The following is a 16,871-nucleotide window of genomic DNA, read 5'->3' on the forward strand; positions in this document are numbered from 1 at the left end:
GGTGGCGGTGGCGGTGGCGGTGGCGGTGGTGGCAGCGGCTCGTGTCGGCTCCAACGGCCCCGGTGCCGCAGCCCGCGCCTCGTCCGCGGCGGAGCCGCCCAGGTGAGTGGCCGCGCGGGGCCCAGCGACCCCACTCCGCCTCCGCCCCGCAGCCCCCATTCCCGCCCGGGAGGCACTCGCCTCGCGCTTTCCTCCCGGGCACATCGCCCCTCGCCAGGCCCCCGCGCTCCCCCTGGAAACTTTGGGGGCCACTCCCCACGCTAGGGTTCCCCCCACCCCTCCACCCGGGCGCAGAGGAATGGGGAGCCGGATGGGCGTCTCTTTGGGGCAGTGAGGACGCCTGGCAGAATGTACCCCCTCCATAGGTGGAAGAAGGGGGCACCAGCCGGTTAGGGAACAGGGACAACAGGATGGAGGCTTCAGTCCGCTCCTTCCTGTCCATCTCTCACCAGGGTCTGGTCCAGCGGGTGGGTGGGTGGGTGCCAAGCTGCCAGGAAGGTGAAGGGGCATTTGGGGATCTGCTCCATCCTTGGGCCTGGAGACAGCTCAGCCTGTGGGAGGATTTTGGGGTGCAAGGCTGAGCCCCTTGCGCTGTGGGCTAGTGTCCAAACTGCACCAAGGATGATGGGAGACTTCTCTCCATCCCCTGAAGCTGGGCCTCTGGGGTCTGGCCAGGGGAAGCCATGGAGCCCCATTCAACAAGTTGGGGGGGGGAGCACCCCGTGCCTTGATCTGGGCAGAGAACAGACCCAGCCCTTCCTTTGGAGAGCACCTTAAAACTGCTTTTTTCAACATGTTCCCTGGGAACTAAAGACTCACATACCCTAGCCCCTCAGTCCTGAGAAATGAGAACTTTGGGGGCTTGGGCCCCAGAACCTGCATTTTAACAAGCGCCCCCTGGTGAATTCGTGTATGCACAGAGATGGTTGAGAACCTCTTGCTTCTGGCAAAAGGGGGAGGTTGGAAGGGGGCATCTGGCGCCACATGGCAGCGGGCAAGGGGGCCTTCTGGGGTTTGATGATGGGGGCCTTTGGGGCTAGCAGGGCTGAGGCCTGGAGTAATCCAGGAGGGCTCCGTGGAGGAGGTTTGGAGGTGGGAAGGCTGTGGTGTGTGAGTGCCCAGAGGTGGAGAACTCGGTCTCAGTGTGGATGAGGCCGTGGAAACCAGGTGTGCCAATGGGGAGGGGGGTGGTCTTTGTCTGGCGTCGGCACCCAGGTGGGCTGTGGGCTCATTGCCTCCAAGCATCAGCCAAGTGAGACAGGACCTGAGCTGGAAGACCCTGGGAGCCTACCAGGGGCTCCCCCACAGACGCAGCGCTCACACTCTATCTGGATTATGTGGGGTGACAGGACGAAGCCACCCAGCCACGGGAGGGGGTTCAGAAGGGTTAACCCAGCCTTCCTCCTCCTGCTGCTCTGTTCCCTGTCCTACCTGGTGACTTCTGGCAAAGAACAGCCCCGCTCTGAGCTCCAGCTCTGAGATGAACATGAGCATTGGATTTCCCTCCCACGAGCGGAGACAAATGGCCACGTATCATGCCCCGGCCTGGTGCTGCTGTACGCTCGGTGCTCCGTGAATAGCGGACTGATGTTACCCTCGTCACTATCACAGCAGCGCGCCTTGCACCTGCTCAGCCTCAGGGTGCTCACCTGTAGAATGGGGGTGGTTGCTCCCCGCCGCCCCCAGACGAAGCCCAGGACCTGGAGGTGCCTTGCCGAGCGGGAATAAAAAGCAGATCTGAGCAGCAGCTTGATTTCTCATCCCACAGTGCTGTCACTCGCGGCGCCCCTGAGTCACCAGGGAGCGAACTCTCCAAACACAGCTTGTCCCAGGTGGGCCCGAGGGAGCCGCCCACCAGCGTGTCAATCCTAAGCTCAGAAGAGAGCCCACTGCCCTCCTCTCTCCAGCGGGGCTCTGGGATTTAGTGGAGAGGAACTGACCTGAGACCCAGGCTCAAATGTTGACTCCCAAGCGGAGTTATGCCGGGTGAGCCAGGGACCCTTCGGACCCTCCGTCTCCTTGTCTCCAAATGGCCTCCACTATTCCCGCCCTCAGGGCTGGGCAGGTGGGCAGACAACCTCAGTACACAGTGGGCGGCCTCCTCCACCTCCCACGGGCTGGCAAGGAAAGTGGGTCTGGAGGCCCCCAGGCCTCCAAGGGTTAACAGGGACTCACAGCAGACGAAGGGTAATTAGGGCTTAATGAATTATCATGGATGAGAGCGTAGATCTGGGACACAGGATGACCAGTCCTGGGGCATTGGCAGTGTATCCCCAAAAACAGGCCTTGGAAGGCCCCCACCTCCCAAGTCTGAAGTTTGAATGAGGGTGCTACCAGGGCCTGCCAAACCATGCTCCCTTGCCCCCTCCAGTCCCAGTTGTGGGGGGTGAGGGGGCCGTGGAGGGTGGTGAGGGAGGACAGAGAGAGGAGTGCCCCGGGGACAGAGCTGCCACGCTCCCAGCATCTATTCGCCACCCCTCGCCGGCCCTCCCGGGAGGTTCAGCCGCTGCCTCAGCCTGGCTTGGCCTTGCCCAAAGGGGTCTTCAGCGTCCCCTGTCCTGGGAAGGGAGGGAGGCTGTGACCCCTGTGGCCGGGGAGGGAGGACGTCCATTCAGAACAGAGGAGGTGGATGGGACGGGACTGGGGCCCAAGGAGAAGGGCTCGGGTGCCCAGCCACGGTCTGCGCTCCCCTTGTGCTGAGAGCTTCATGGCACATTCGTCTGGGCCAGCTTGGCTTGGAGGAGGGAGGGGCCTGTTTCCGGGTCCTGCCGTGGTGCACAGATTGCGGGGCCTCTCCCTGGGTAGGTCCCCGCACTTCAGCTGATGCCGAGGGCAGACCCCCTGGGGAACTTGGCCCCTTCCGCCTTCCCAGCCCCTGAGGCCGGCATACAGCCCACTTCCTCTTCAGCGCCGCGGAGACCCTGTGTGTGTCTCCTGTGGCTGCTGTGACAAGTCAGCACAAATCCAGTGGCTTAAAACGACACAAAAGTACCATCTCACAGGGTCAGGGGTCCTTAACCCGGTGTGGGCAGTCAGGTCCTTCCTTAGGCTCCAGGGAAGCATCATTTTGGCCTTTTCCAGCTTCTAGAGGCGCCACACCCCTGGCTCGTGGCCCCTCCCTCCATCCTCACAGGCAGCAGTGCAGCCTCTCCCATCTCTGTGACTCTGACCCTCCTGCCTCCCTCTGGTGAGGACCCTGCAATGACACTGGGCCCTCTGGGGTGCTCCAGGGCCATCTCCCCCATCCGGGGTCCACTCATCAGCAAACTTAGCCCCCTCGCCAAGCCAGGTCACGTTCACAGGCTCCAGGAAATTAGGACGTGGGTGCTCTTGGGGGGCTGTTGTTCTACTGACCACAGACCTCACCTTCCCTGTTGATTTTCCCCATAGCAATGCCCACATGTGGTCTCTAACGCTTTCTTCTGTTTCTCACCCATAGACAGGATGATGGGGGTTTTGTCTGTTTTGTTCAAAGCTGTTTCCTGAAAGAACTAGAACAGCACCTAGTACATACTGGGTGCCCATTAAGTGCTTGTGGAATGAATGAATGAATGAATGAATGAGGCAAAGGCTTGACCAAGAGCAGAACAGGGCCTAGGACTCGGCTCCTGGCCCTGTCTGGCACCCAGTGGAGACTTTTCCAGATACAAGTACCTTCTCGGTTGACTTCTTCTTTTTTAATATATTTGTATTGATTTCAGAGAGGAAGGGAGAGAGAGAGAGAGAGAGAAACATCAATGATGAGAGAGAATCGTTTTTGACTTGAGCACTTGAAATGCACCCCGTGTAGGCCAGGATGCCACTGTGCTCAGGGCCCGGGACAGAAGGAGAAGGGGAGACCCAGAGTGCGGGTGGGTACCAGGGTGTCTGCTCAATACCACACAGCGCCCAACACGACCCCCTACAGAGAATGCCTGGCCCCCATGTCAGCAGTGCTGTAGGGGAAAGACCTCACACACCCCCAGTCCCATTCTGCGAATGGGATACTGAGGCAGAGAAGGAAGAACGTCTGTTGAGTGCGGGGGTATGAGCTGGGGCCTGTGCTGGGTGCAGATAGGGGTGGCTCTGGGGTGTATCGACGGTGGAGCTGATGGCACCTGGAGACCTGGGGACAGGTTGGCTGGGCATGTGAGAGAGGACTTTCAGTGATACCGTCCCGTGTGAGCGAAAGGGGGAGCAGGGATCACTACTGTTCCTGGGCTGAGGTTGGGATGCTATGGGGCCTCCTGGGAGAGGTCAGGGATGTGACTGGATCCTGAGGCTGGAGCTCAGGGGAGACGTGGTGGCCAAGACACAAAATCAAAAGTCATCAGAGAGGCTCTGGCCGGGTAGCTCAGTTGGTTAGAATGTCATCCTGGTACACCAAGGTTGTGGGTTCGATTCCTGGTCATGGAACATACAAGAATCAACCAATGAATGCATAAATAAGTGGAACAACAAATCACTGTTTCTCTCTCTCTCTCTCAGAAAAAAAGGGGGGGGGGGGTGAACAGTCATCAGTGAACAGTGGTACTTAGTCATGGGAGGACAGGAGGAGAGGCCCCAGGTGGGTGGCAGGTCTCTGGAGAGGGAGGAGGTGTGGAGCCCTGCAGAAGCAGGACTGGAATCCAGATGCGATTCTGATCGGGAGCTGTGAGTCTTGGTCTTCTACCCCTCGGTAAGACCCAGCCTCCAGGGAGAGGACAGGGAGGGACCCTTGCTGGCTTGGGGTGCCCAGCCCTTTAATCTGAGAGTGGCAGGACCTGAGGGCATTCAGGCATCTTGGCTGCAGTCCGCACACGGCACTGCACCTGAGACCACCCTCCTGCCTGTCCTCCCAGGTTCAGGCCTGGCCAGTGTCGGGAAAGTGTGGGAAGGGGGTCCTGCAGGGAGAATAGAGTCCCCACTTTCTCTCTCTAAGAACCAGGCATTCCCTCAAGGTGGCCGGGGGGCAGAACCTTCGGGGGGAGCATCAGAAGCTCTAGGCCAGCTTCAAGTCCCCTCCCTGCACCCCCCGACCCCCCATAGAGGAGATGACAGGGCCTTGCCTCGAGGGTGAGGTTAGAGTTGACAAACTGGGTCACAGCTTGAGTGGCCCCCCCACCTGGCCCATGGACCAGCTGTCCTCTCATCCTGGGAGTAATTATGGAGCTGGAGCTCCAACGCCCCAAGGGTTCTTGTTTCTTTGGACAGGCCAGGTCCAGAGAGGGTGTGCTTTTCATCCGGGTCACACAGCCCGTTAGAACTGAGGGCTCCCGCCAGCCTCCCTGTGACTGTATCTCCGTGGCTGTGCCCTAGCTGTCCCCACCTTTCATCACTTGAGTACTTCCTTCCTGATTCTGTCCTCAGCCACATTCTATGGCAACTATTTTTTAAAAATTCTCTCCAACTGAAAATTTATGAAAAGTTCATTTTCATCTCCCTGACTGCAGCGCCCGCCCCTCGGCCTCCATGCCTGCCCCGCACGGCCGCACTCGCACTCAAGGCGGCGTCCTCTGCTGTGCCCTCCACCGACTGTCCTTCCTGCTGCCATCTGCTTGGCTCCCGTCCTCCGCTGCGTCTTTGCACGAACATCCCTTTCTCAGATAATTAGATCATCGCAATCCCTCGACACCAGCCATCGCCCTTTTCCTGGATTTATTTCTCTCCACTTGCGCACTCAAGGCAGGAGAGGCTGTTTTATAGCCGTCAGCTCCCAGAAGTTGACCTCTTTGTCTCCAGCACCTGGGAAATGCTCGGGGCACTTGGTACCTGAATGGACACTTCAGGGGAGCCAACATTACGGTATCTCTGGGGGTGATGATAAAAATGGGTCCAGCAAAAACAGAACTGTGTTTTAAATTGTAGCTGGCTGAGCTGCCGGGACTGTAAAAAAATAAAAATAAAAATTAGCGCGTGTTATCACCCACTTAGCCCTGAGACTTCCCCCTGCCACCTCTGATGGGCTGTGTGAACCTGAGCTGGGGACTTAAGTTACTTTGAGCTTCAGTGTTCCCGTCTGTAAAGTGGGGGTGACAGCAGCCCCCCCTCCCCCATGAGCTTGTGTGGGAACTAAAGGGTACGATATAGGTGGAGCCGTTAGCCCCAGGCTGGCACACAGTAAAAACTATAGAAGTGTTTGCCATAATGGTGATGATGATGATGATGATGCATTAAACGAGGGTTTATTGTATTTATTTATTTTTGTTGTTGTTGTTAATCCTCACCTGAGGATATTTTCCCATTGATTTTTAGAGAAAGTGGAAGGGAGGGGGAGAGACAGAAAGAGAGAAACATCGACTTGAGAGACACATCAATTGGTTGCCTCCCGCATGCTTCCCAACCAGGGCTGGGGATCGAGCCTGCAACTGAGGGATCTACCCTTGACCAGAATCGAACCTGGGACCCTTCAGTCCGAGGGCCAGCCCTCTAGCCACTGAGCCAAACCAGCTCGGGCAAATTAGGGTTGAAATAGCATTTCAGGAAGACTACGGTGGGGACGTTAGTACAGAAAATAACCAGTGACATTGGAGTGAGACCAAAATAAAGTCAGGGAGAGAACCGTGCAGGGAAGGTGTTTGGCACAGCACATGCAAAGGTCCTGAGGCAGGCTGGTGCCTGGCATGTTGGAGGAACAATGTGTAGGCCGGTGTGGCTGGAGCAGAATCAGTGAGGGGTAGAGAGGGAGGAGGTGAGGGCAGGAAGACGGGGGGGCAGGTTGTGCAAGGCCTGTGGGCCCTGGGGAGGACTTGGAATTTTATGCTAGGGGTGTGAAATTCTCTCCTGCAGAAAGTACATACCAGGCAGCTCTGCCCACAAGGAGTCTGTATTTGGGGGGCTGAAAAGTGGCAGCCCTTTACTCCTTGAGACAGAGCCAGGGAGGTGTCACTTCCTCCAGAGCAGGCTGCTGAGGTCCTGTCCCCCATTCCTGGGCAAGGGGGCAGTGCCACATGACCACAGGGAGCAGGCATGGCAGGGACCTGGGAGTGACCTCAGAGCCAGGGACAAGCTGAAGGCGGGAAGTTGCCAGAGGCGTGAGATGGGCTGCTGAGCAGGGAGCCGTCCGTCCCGGCTCTTGTCCCCACCGGGGACACAGCCTCACCTTGTGCTTTCCAGGGCAACATGGGAGAGCATGACCTAGAAAAACATCCTCGGAAGGGAGGCTTGCCGTGGGGAAGGCATATGTTCCGTGCAATGCCCAGGTTCAGTTAGGACGATTGCCGTGAGAGAGCACAGCCAGCCAGCTCTTGCTCCTCTCCCTCCGTCTCCCTATTATGCTCCCTAGCTGGGGACAGGCACCTAAGACCTACGGCCTCCTACAGACCAGGGGCCCCTCGATGTCCTCGTGGTGGGACCACATTCTCAGCCACAGGAGCTCTCTCCCTACCCTTCACCCCTGCTCTGCCTCCACCTTCACGTGGCTTTACGCCCTCTGTGTGTCTCTATACGTGTGTCCAAATTCCCCTCTTGTTATACGGACAGCAGTCATTCCATTAGGTCACCCTACTCCAGTATAACCACATCTCAATTAAGCGCATCTGCAAAGACTCTACTTGCAAATGAGGCCGCGTTCATAGGTCCCGGGATCAGGACGTGAACATGCCTTTTGGGGGGACCCATTTCTACCCAGTGCAGAGCCCCAGCTCACATGTCACCGTTCCAGGTCTGAAGTCGCCCTTTCACCAACCCTGGTCACCACGCTCGTCCATCCATGCTGCTTCCTCTCACAGCCTCTGTCCGTGCATCTTCTGGTCTCATTACCTCTGGGTGTTTTTTTCTTATTAAACTGTGTGTGAATGGGTCTCAGAATTCTGTGACGGAGTTTTGATCAAACTATTTCCATTGAAAAGTACTGAGTGTTGATGTTCATGGAGCAGGTACCGTGTCGCAGGCACACTTTGGGCTCCAATTAAGACACCCTAGAGCAGCGGTTCTCAACCTGTGGGTCGCGACCCCTTTGGGGGTCGAACGACCCTTTCACAGGGGTCGCCTAAGACCATTGGAAAACACATATATAATTACATATTGTTTTTGTGATGAATCACTATGCTTTAATTATGTTCAATTTGTAACAATGAAAATACATCCTGCGTAGCAGATATTTACATGACGATTCATAACAGTAGCAACATTACAGTTACGAAGGAGCAACGAAAATCATTTTATGGTTGGGGGTCAGCACAACATGAGGAACTGTATTCAAGGGTCGCGGCATTAGGAAGGTTGAGAACCACTGCCCTAGAGAGTTTACAACCCAGTTGGAGGAGAAACGATGTGAAGGGCTTTAAGATACCCTATAATTTCATGAGGTGGTTGGACTCATGCAGACAGGTAACAGAGGGAGGACAAGACAGGTGGGAGGCCTGGTAAAAAAATCTCTGGGGCCGAAACCGGTTTGGCTCAGTGGATAGAGCGTCAGCCTGCGGACTGAAGGGTCCCGGGTTCGATTCCGGTCAAGGGCATGTACCTGGGTTGCGGGCACTTCCCCATTGGGGGATGTGCAGGAGGCAGCTGATCAATGTTTCTCTCTCATCGATGTTTCTGACTCTCTATCCCTCTTCCTTCCTCTCTGTGAAAAATCAATAAAATATATTTAAAAAAAAAAATCTCTGGGGGCCGGGAGCGGGGCATGTAGACCGTCTATATCCCGGCCCCACCAATGTGAGCCCCCAGAGGGCAGGATCTACCTTTGCTCTGTTCCTCAGTGTATTCAGAGCCTGCTTTATACCAAGCACTCAATAAGTAGGGTGGGGTTAGGGGAAGGTACCAAAATTTTTACATTACATTTGCGTGATTCTTCTCCAGTTCAATAAATGCTTTCCTTTGTAATTTTTTAAATTGAGAAAAGTTCACAAAACATAAAATCCATCCATTTAAGGTGCACAACCAGTGCTTTTAGTATATTTACAAGATTGTGCAACCATCACCGCTATCAAATTCCAGAACATTCCATCACCCCAAAAGAGACTCCCAGCCCCTGACAACCATGAGTCTACTTTCTGTCTGTGGATGTGCCTGTTCTGGACATTTTTTTTTTCTGTTCTGGACATTTCACATAAATGGACTCACACCCTGTGTAGCCTTTGGTGTCTGGCTTCTCTCACCGAGCATCGTGTTTTCAAGGTCCATCATGTTGTAATGAATGTCGGTGCTTCTTGACTCCTCATGGCTGAATGATAGTCCCGTGTGTGGGTGGTCTGCACTGTGTTCATCCATTCACCCATGTTTGGGTACTTGGTTGTTGCCACATTTTGGCTAATAGAATGCTGCTGCTGTAAACATGGGGGTATAGGTTTTTGTGAGGTTGTGTGTGCTTCACCCAGGAGTGGGATTGCGGGTCCCACAGTAGATAAATGCTGCTCGTGGGCATTACTGGGACGGGGCAGGGAGGCAAGACTCCGGTGCTAATGCTGCCCCCGCCCCCAGGTGCCCATGAAGATGGTGGCGGGTTCCTAAGCCGCGGCTCCCTAGGCTCCACACCATGACCTGCTGGCTGTGCGTCCTGAGCCTGCAGCTCCTGCTCCTGCCTGCGGCCCCGCCCCCGGCGGGGGGCTGCCCAGCTCGCTGCGAGTGCACCGCGCCGACGCGCACGGTGGCCTGTGCCCGGCGTCGGCTGACCGCAGTGCCTGAGGGCATCCCGGCGGAGACGCGCCTCCTGGAGCTCAGCCGCAACCGCATCCGCTGCCTGAACCCCGGCGACCTGGCCGCCCTGCCGCTGCTGGAGGAGCTGGACCTGAGCGAGAACGTGATCGCGCACGTGGAGCCGGGCGCCTTCGCCAACCTGCCGCGCCTGCGCGTCCTGCGCCTGCGGGGCAACCTGCTCAAGCTCATCCCGCCGGGGGTCTTCACGCGCCTGGACAACCTCACGCTGCTGGACCTGAGTGAGAACAAGCTGGTCATCCTCCTGGACTACACGTTCCAGGACCTGCGCAGCCTCCGCCGGCTGGAGGTGGGCGACAATGACCTGGTGTTCATCTCGCGCCGGGCCTTCGCGGGGCTGCTGGCGCTGGAGGAGCTGACCCTGGAGCGCTGCAACCTCACCGCCCTGTCGGGGGAGTCGCTGGGCTACCTGCGGGGCCTGAGCGCGCTGCGGCTGCGCCACCTGGCCATCGCCGCGCTGGAGGACCAGAACTTCCGCCGGCTCCCGGGCCTGCTGCACCTGGAGATCGACAACTGGCCGCTGCTGGAGGAGGTGGCCCCCGGCAGCCTGCAGGGCCTCAACCTGACCTCGCTGTCGGTCACCCACACCAACATCACCGCCGTGCCAGCCGCCGCGCTGCGCCACCAGGCCCACCTCACCTGCCTCAACCTGTCGCACAACCCCATCAGCACGGTGCCGCGCGGGTCCTTCCGAGACCTGATCCGCCTGCGTGAGCTGCACCTGGCCGGGGCCCTGCTGGCCGTGGTCGAGCCACAGGCCTTCCTGGGGCTGCGTCAGATCCGCCTGCTCAACCTCTCCAACAACCTGCTGTCCACGTTGGAGGAGAGCACCTTCCACTCGGTCAACACGCTGGAGACGCTGCGCGTGGACGGGAACCCGCTGGCCTGCGACTGTCGCCTGCTGTGGATCGTGCAGCGCCGCAAGACCCTCAACTTCGACGGGCGGCTGCCGGTCTGCGCCACCCCGGCCGAGGTGCGCGGGGACGCGCTGCGCAACCTCCCGGACTCCGCGCTGTTCGAGTACTTCGTGTGCCGCAAGCCCAAGATCCGCGAGCGGCGGCTGCAGCAGGTCACGGCCACGGCGGGCGAGGACGTGCGCTTCCAGTGCCGCGCAGAGGGCGAGCCGGCGCCCACCGTGGCCTGGGTGACACCGCAGCACAGCGCGGTGACCAGCGCCAGCACCGGCCGGGCGCGCGTGCTGCCGGGGGGCACGCTGGAGATCCTGGACGCGCGGCCGCAGGACAGCGGCACCTACACGTGCGTGGCCAGCAACGCGGGCGGCAACGACACCTACTTCGCCACGCTGACCGTGCAGCCCGAGCCTGCCGCCAACCGGACCCTGGGCGAGGGCCGCAACGAGACCCTGGCGGCCGCACGCTTCCCGCTGGACCTCACCACCATCCTGGTGTCCACGGCCATGGGCTGCATCACCTTCCTGGGCGTCGTCCTCTTCTGCTTCCTGCTGCTCTTCGTGTGGAGCCGGGGCCGTGGGCAGCACAAGAACAACTTCTCCGTCGAGTATTCCTTCCGCAAGGTGGATGGTCCGGCCGCCGGCGCGGGCCAGGGAAGCTCCCGCAAGTTCAACATGAAGATGATCTGAGGGGCCCTGGGCGCGGCCTCCCCCCAGGGCTGCGGGCTCTCGGTGGCGCCAGGGGATTCCGTCTCTGTCCCCACCAGCCCCTCGCTGGCCTGTCCAATGACACCTATGCATTTCCCAGAGGAGGGGCTGCAAGCTGACTCGGGCAGCACTTCCCTTTTTTTGTAGAGGCCCAGCCATAGGACCTTTTTCATCGGGATGTGTCTTTTGCAGAGTCTTTCGAGCATTTTCTAAGGTTTCCCCTGTCTTCCTGGCCCTGAGTTGTGGGGGGTAGGGAGGGGCTCAGAAACCTAGGGTCCTCACTGCTAACAGTCCCCACCCACCCAGAGGCACACAGCTGCTGCCCCCAGGGCCCCCTGACAGCTCACACCTGGGGAGAGGGTCTATACTCAGGACGCTTGGAGGGCGCACAAAAGCCTATACTGTTCACCCCTGGACACCCCACGCCTCACACCCAGCACACACATTCACACCCAGGACACAATGAGGCACACAGCTCTACCGTGGAACACCCACACCTGGCACTAAACAGGTGCCCCAGGCTCCAGAGCTCACCCCGGGCACACAGGACTCATGTGAGAGCACAGCTCGCACCTGGGACAAGCAGCCCACATTTGGAACACACCCAGCTCACACCTGAGTCGCACATAGCTCACCCCTGGGACACAGCCAGCTCCTGCTCAGCTGGCCAACTCTGGGGGGTATCTTGGGGGCTGGGCTAAGGTCTTGTTAAGCTGGTCAGGCTCACCCTGAGGGTGCCCAACATGCTAGGTGATCCCAGACACGCCAGCCCCACCTTTGCCCCCGTCTCCCTCCACCAGGACCCACGGGCCCCGCAGGGCAGGCTGCCACTAGGAGAAGCCATTTCACCAGGTTCCTCCACCGCCCTCAGAGCCGCCATCTGGTTAGTGAGCCCACACCATGCCAGGTCCCTGGCCGGGAGCATAGCTTCTGGGGTGTCCTCCAGCAAGCCAGCTGTCGTGACCTCCAATCCCGAGCCAATCCCGTGGCTCCTTGCTCCCGTGGGGAATGAGGCCAGAGAATGCGAGCGGCTCTCGGGGTCCCTGTTCCGTGCATTGCAGGGCAGCCATGGGGAGCAGGCCTGGACAGGGGGTCAGGCTACAGGGAGGCCTGGACCTGGTTTGTTGAGAGAAGGTGACAGAAGCACCTTGGTCTCTGCCACTCGAGGTCCAAAGAGTAGAGACTCAGAGGCTGTAGCTCAGGTTGAGGAAGTTTCCTCAAGGCCACTGCCCACTGCTCTTCAGAAAGGCGTTTCCCGTCATTGCGGCAGGCAAGCGGGAGCTGAGGCACTGCGGACGTATTCAGACACAGGCAGGGACTGTCCGTGGCCCTGCCTCCCCCAGCCTGGTTCTTGCCCCCACTCTCTACCTCAGCCAGACAACAGTTAAGGCACCGTTGGGGGAAGGGGCACAGGAAACGTTGTGGGGCCTGGCCTCGGTCAGAAAGGAGCTGGCCTCAAACCAGAAGGTTAGGACGGTGCTCACAAGGAAGGCTGCTTGTAGGAAGGCTGAAAGCCAGCGGTGTTCCGCCCGCTGCGTAGTGGTGGTTGGTGACTGAGGGCCTGTAAAACCCATCGCCACGTATAGAGGCGGGGCCCATGGACAGGCTTGCTGGTGGTCTTGGTTCCTGGATCCCTCAAGATCTTCTGAGATGAGCCAGAGAGAAAGCCAGGCCAACCCTGGAGGTACTGAGCAAAGGGTTCAGACAGAACTCGGAAGGGGACATGGGCTGTTCTCTCTGGGCTGTGGCTGGGAATGCCAGAGGCCCCAGGCCTGCCCCCACAATGTGCACAGGCCAGCATGGTGGGGTGGTAGGTCGCTGATCATGGCCAGCCAGGGTGGGGGCTCCATCCTAACACCACTTGTGAGTGAGGGGGTGTCCAGCAGCTGCATACCCCACGCAAGGTGGGCAAAGCCGACTCGTTTTTTTCCCTTAGCACTCGCCTGACCTTGGTTGCCATGACAACCCTGGGAGCCTTTCAAAATGACATCCAAGTGCCTTTAGCATCATCAAGAAGAGAGGGGGTGTGTTCTCCGCAGTGTTAGGACTTACAGAACATCACACAGAGTGGGACCTCCCAGCCCCTCTGCCCGCCCCCCCCCCCGTTCCAACATGAACCAAGACACCCCCCCCCAGACTCCCACCCCATCCTGCTGTATTTGGTTGGAATCATTAAAAAATAAACCAGTTTAATAACAAACCTCAGGTTTTGTGTGTGTGTGTGTGTGTGTGTTTTCAAACCTCAGGTTTTTAAAAAATTTTACAAGAGAAGGAGTCGGGGCAGAAATGATGGATGAGGAATAAGGGGCTGCAGGTGTCCCCAGGGGGAGCTGCCTGGCTCCAGCCCCAAAGTTGACCCTGCATCGCGGGACGTTTGTGGAGAGAGAGTGAATGGTGAAAAGTTAGAAGTCGAACTTCAGGAGCACCACGCTGTTTCCAGGCTGCGCCCTGTGCTAACTCCTTTCATGCTGATGACAGCCCCGGGAGCTGGATCCTGCTGTGGTCCCATTCACAGGTGGGCGGAGAGCCGGAGGTTGCAGGGAGAGGCAGGTGCCGAGAAGGGCAGGTGGGACTTGCTGTCGGGAACCCCCTGCCCCATGCTTCACCCGGTGGCAGAGCCAGCAATGGGGGGAAAGGAGAAGTGAGGCTAGTCCACCCCTCCCCACTGAGCCTCTGGAGCTGGTGGCTTCCTCCCCCAGGGCTTGGGGGCGGGTCTCCTCTGACAGAGGCCCATCACCTTTCCGGTCTCTGGGGCTCTGGGGAAAGGCAGGCAGCCCTGAGTGCTGGATGTCATAGGAGTACACATTTCATTCTCTCTCGGACCTCCACCTGATCGATGAGAAGCTGAGGCACGGAGCCGGGGTCAGGGCTCAGACTCTGCTGGCCTCTGAAAGCCTGTGCTCCTTCTGGAAGGAGCTGGGCCAACTCAGAGCAGTCAGCAGAAGCATGGCCAAGAGCAGCCTCTCACTTGCGGCCCCCCCCCCCCGCCATGTTACTCTCTGGGCCTCAGTTTCCCCATTTGAGCACGGGCGGGGGGGGGGGCGGGGGGGCGATTTCTGTTCTGCTCTGCAAAATAGGCACCTGTCAGGGGCTTTGGAGTGCCTCCTCCGTGCCTGATTTCAAAGAAGCCAGAAAGTGGCGGGCACGGGCCTTACCTTTCCTAGTCCTCCTGCAGCAAAAGCAGGAGAAACGATTGCTTCGCGTGCCTCAGTTTCTCCAGGCATGGGGTCTACTGAGTCCCTAGTTCAAGCCAGGTACAGATTCAGGATTTTCTAAACCCTGGCTTTTTTAAAAAAATATATATTTTTTTATTGATTTTTAGAAAGGAAGGGAGAGGGATAGAGATAGAAACGTCCATGATGAGAGAGAATCATTGATCGGCTGCCTCCTGCACGCCCCCTACTGGGGATCGAGCCCACAACCCAGGCATGTGCCCTTGGCCAGAATCAAACCTGGGGGCCGTCAGTCCGCAGGCCGACGCTCCATCCACTGAGCCAAACCGGTCAGGGCGACCTTGGCTTATTCTTGAGGTGGGGGTGGGGGGAAGGGAAGTCAGATGATTCAATTTATTTTTTTTTTTTTTGAAAAGAGAGATTTCAATTATTCAGTGTCCTTGGTTTTTCAATGATGGATACAAAAGTATAAGCTAGGGCCTCTTCCCACAGAATTGACATTGTGAATAGAAAACAAGACAGATACTACATAACAAAGGCAAATAATTCCTGGAGATAAATATATGTGTTTTGCAAAATACACATCTTCATACAAACGCATAACTAAATAGTGACTCCGCGGTGTTCCAGTTATATCTCGAAGGGCTGTGGGGTGTCTGGGTGTAAAATAAATCCCATTACCGGACAAAAACTAGTGGTCCATGGAGCTAAACAGCATTCCCAGAGGCATCAAAAGAAGTGGTAGGGACGGCAGAGGGACGGGTCAGATACCTATAACTGTATCCAGCACAGCTGGAGCGGCTCGCTCGGGTGGTTGGGCATCGGCCTGTGCCCCGAAAGGTTGCCGGTTGGATTCCCGGTCAGGGCACATGCTTGGGTTGCAGGTTCAATCCCTGGAAGGCAGCCGATGGATCTCCCTCTCTCTCTCTCTCCCCTCTCCCTTCCTCTCTCTAAGAATGTCCTGCAGTGGGGATTACAAAAACAAACAAGCACAAAAACTTTGTAAATGTATCCAAAGCTTGCAAACACCATGAGGAAGCTTAGGAACCCAGCAGTCAGTGAGTGGGCTTCTAAATGTCCATTACACCTACAGGCTTCCTATGCAGCTGCGCAGGCTCCACCGCGGAGCGGGGTATGCCAGACGTGCATGTCTCCTGTGTGGCTTCCTCTTCCTTAGCCTTTTCTTTTTGTATCGTCAATCACCTCTGTCACAGAATAACTGTAAGTAGTTGTGAAGTGTTAAATTCCGACAGCAAAGCAAAATTAGAGTTAGCCCTGGCTGGTTCTGCTCAGTGGATAGAACGTCGGCCTGCGGACTGAAGGGCCCCAGGTTCAATTCCGGCCAAGGGCACATGCCTGGGTTGCGGGCTTGATCCCCAGTAGGGGGCGTGCAGGAGGCAGCCAATCAATGATTCTCTCATCTTTGATGTTTCTATCTCTCTCTCCCTCTCCCTTCCTCTCTAAAATCAATAAAATATATTTTTTTTAAAATTAGAGTTAAAGGCAAATGTTTAACCAAACGTGTTTAAGCACAAGCCAGTGAATGAAGAACTTTAAGTTCAAAGAGCCAAATATTCTGCATTTCTGAGAAATCTGTTTGTCATTACACTTGGCTTCCACAAACCAAGTGGGTGTACATTTAAAAAAATATATTTTATATGTTTTTATTGATTTCAGAGAGAGGAAGGGAGAGGGAGAGATAGAAACATCAATGATGAAAGAGAATCACTGATCGGCTGCCTCCTGCACGCCCCCAACTGGGGATGGAGCCCAAGCAGCGTGTGTCACGACCAGGAATCAAAACGTGACCTCCTGGTTCATGGGATGATGCTCAACCACTGAGCCACACCGGCCAGGCTACATGGGTATACATTTTTGAGTGTTGATTTATCGCTAGAAGACTTGAATTAGGAGACTGAAAGAAAACATTTTGTACCTACGTACATTTAAAAAAAACCATCCAGGAAGAAGGAGCCAGGTGTCAGCTTCCTGTGGGGAGACGTTCTCATGGAGGTACTATAAGGCCAAGTCGGTCCGCTTTATTTCTTGTTCTTTAACGGATTCTGTGGTTCCACCTTGTCCCATTCAGGCTCAGAAAGCTTACTCAGTAGTATTGCAACATCCTGTTAAGATGATTTATCTTCTTTTTTAAAAAAAAAATTTTTTTTTTATTGATTTCAGAGAGGTACAGAGGAGAGAAAGAAAGATCAATGATGAGAGAGAATCATTGATCAGCTGCCTCTGGCACGCCCCCTACTGGGGATCAAGACCACAACCTGGGCATGTGCCCTTGGCTGGAATTGAACCCAGGACCCTTCCGTCTGCAGCCGAGGCTCTGTCCACTGAGCCAAGCCGGCCAGGGCAGCAGTTTATCCTCTAGACAAGCATTGTCAATCAAATCCAAGATCCTTCCATCTCTCTGTACCTCCTGCAGCTTTGATCTTGTCAAGTTGGCACCCAAC

The 16,871-nt window shown here is 56.8% G+C and overlaps 2 protein-coding genes across 2 annotated transcripts in view; both read left to right on the forward strand.

The window, feature by feature from the left end:
- JSRP1 (junctional sarcoplasmic reticulum protein 1) overlaps positions 1-16,871 on the forward strand; it is a 41,287-nt gene continuing 24,416 nt past the window's right edge. Inside the window, exon 1 of the mRNA XM_081091808.1 lies at positions 1-102. The gene's annotated coding sequence lies outside the window, so the exon portion shown is untranslated. The remainder of the gene's footprint in view (positions 103-16,871) is intronic.
- LINGO3 (leucine rich repeat and Ig domain containing 3) lies at positions 9,440-11,218 on the forward strand (the record flags this gene model as incomplete). Its single annotated transcript, XM_081092332.1, has 1 exon — positions 9,440-11,218. The coding sequence occupies one exon, from the start codon at positions 9,440-9,442 to the stop codon at positions 11,216-11,218; it is 1,779 nt and encodes a 592-aa protein (XP_080948458.1).

The sequence above is a fragment of the Myotis nattereri genome, assembly GCF_964212035.1.
Source record: "Myotis nattereri genome assembly, chromosome: 5".
In the NCBI taxonomy this organism is placed as follows: domain Eukaryota; kingdom Metazoa; phylum Chordata; class Mammalia; order Chiroptera; family Vespertilionidae; genus Myotis; species Myotis nattereri.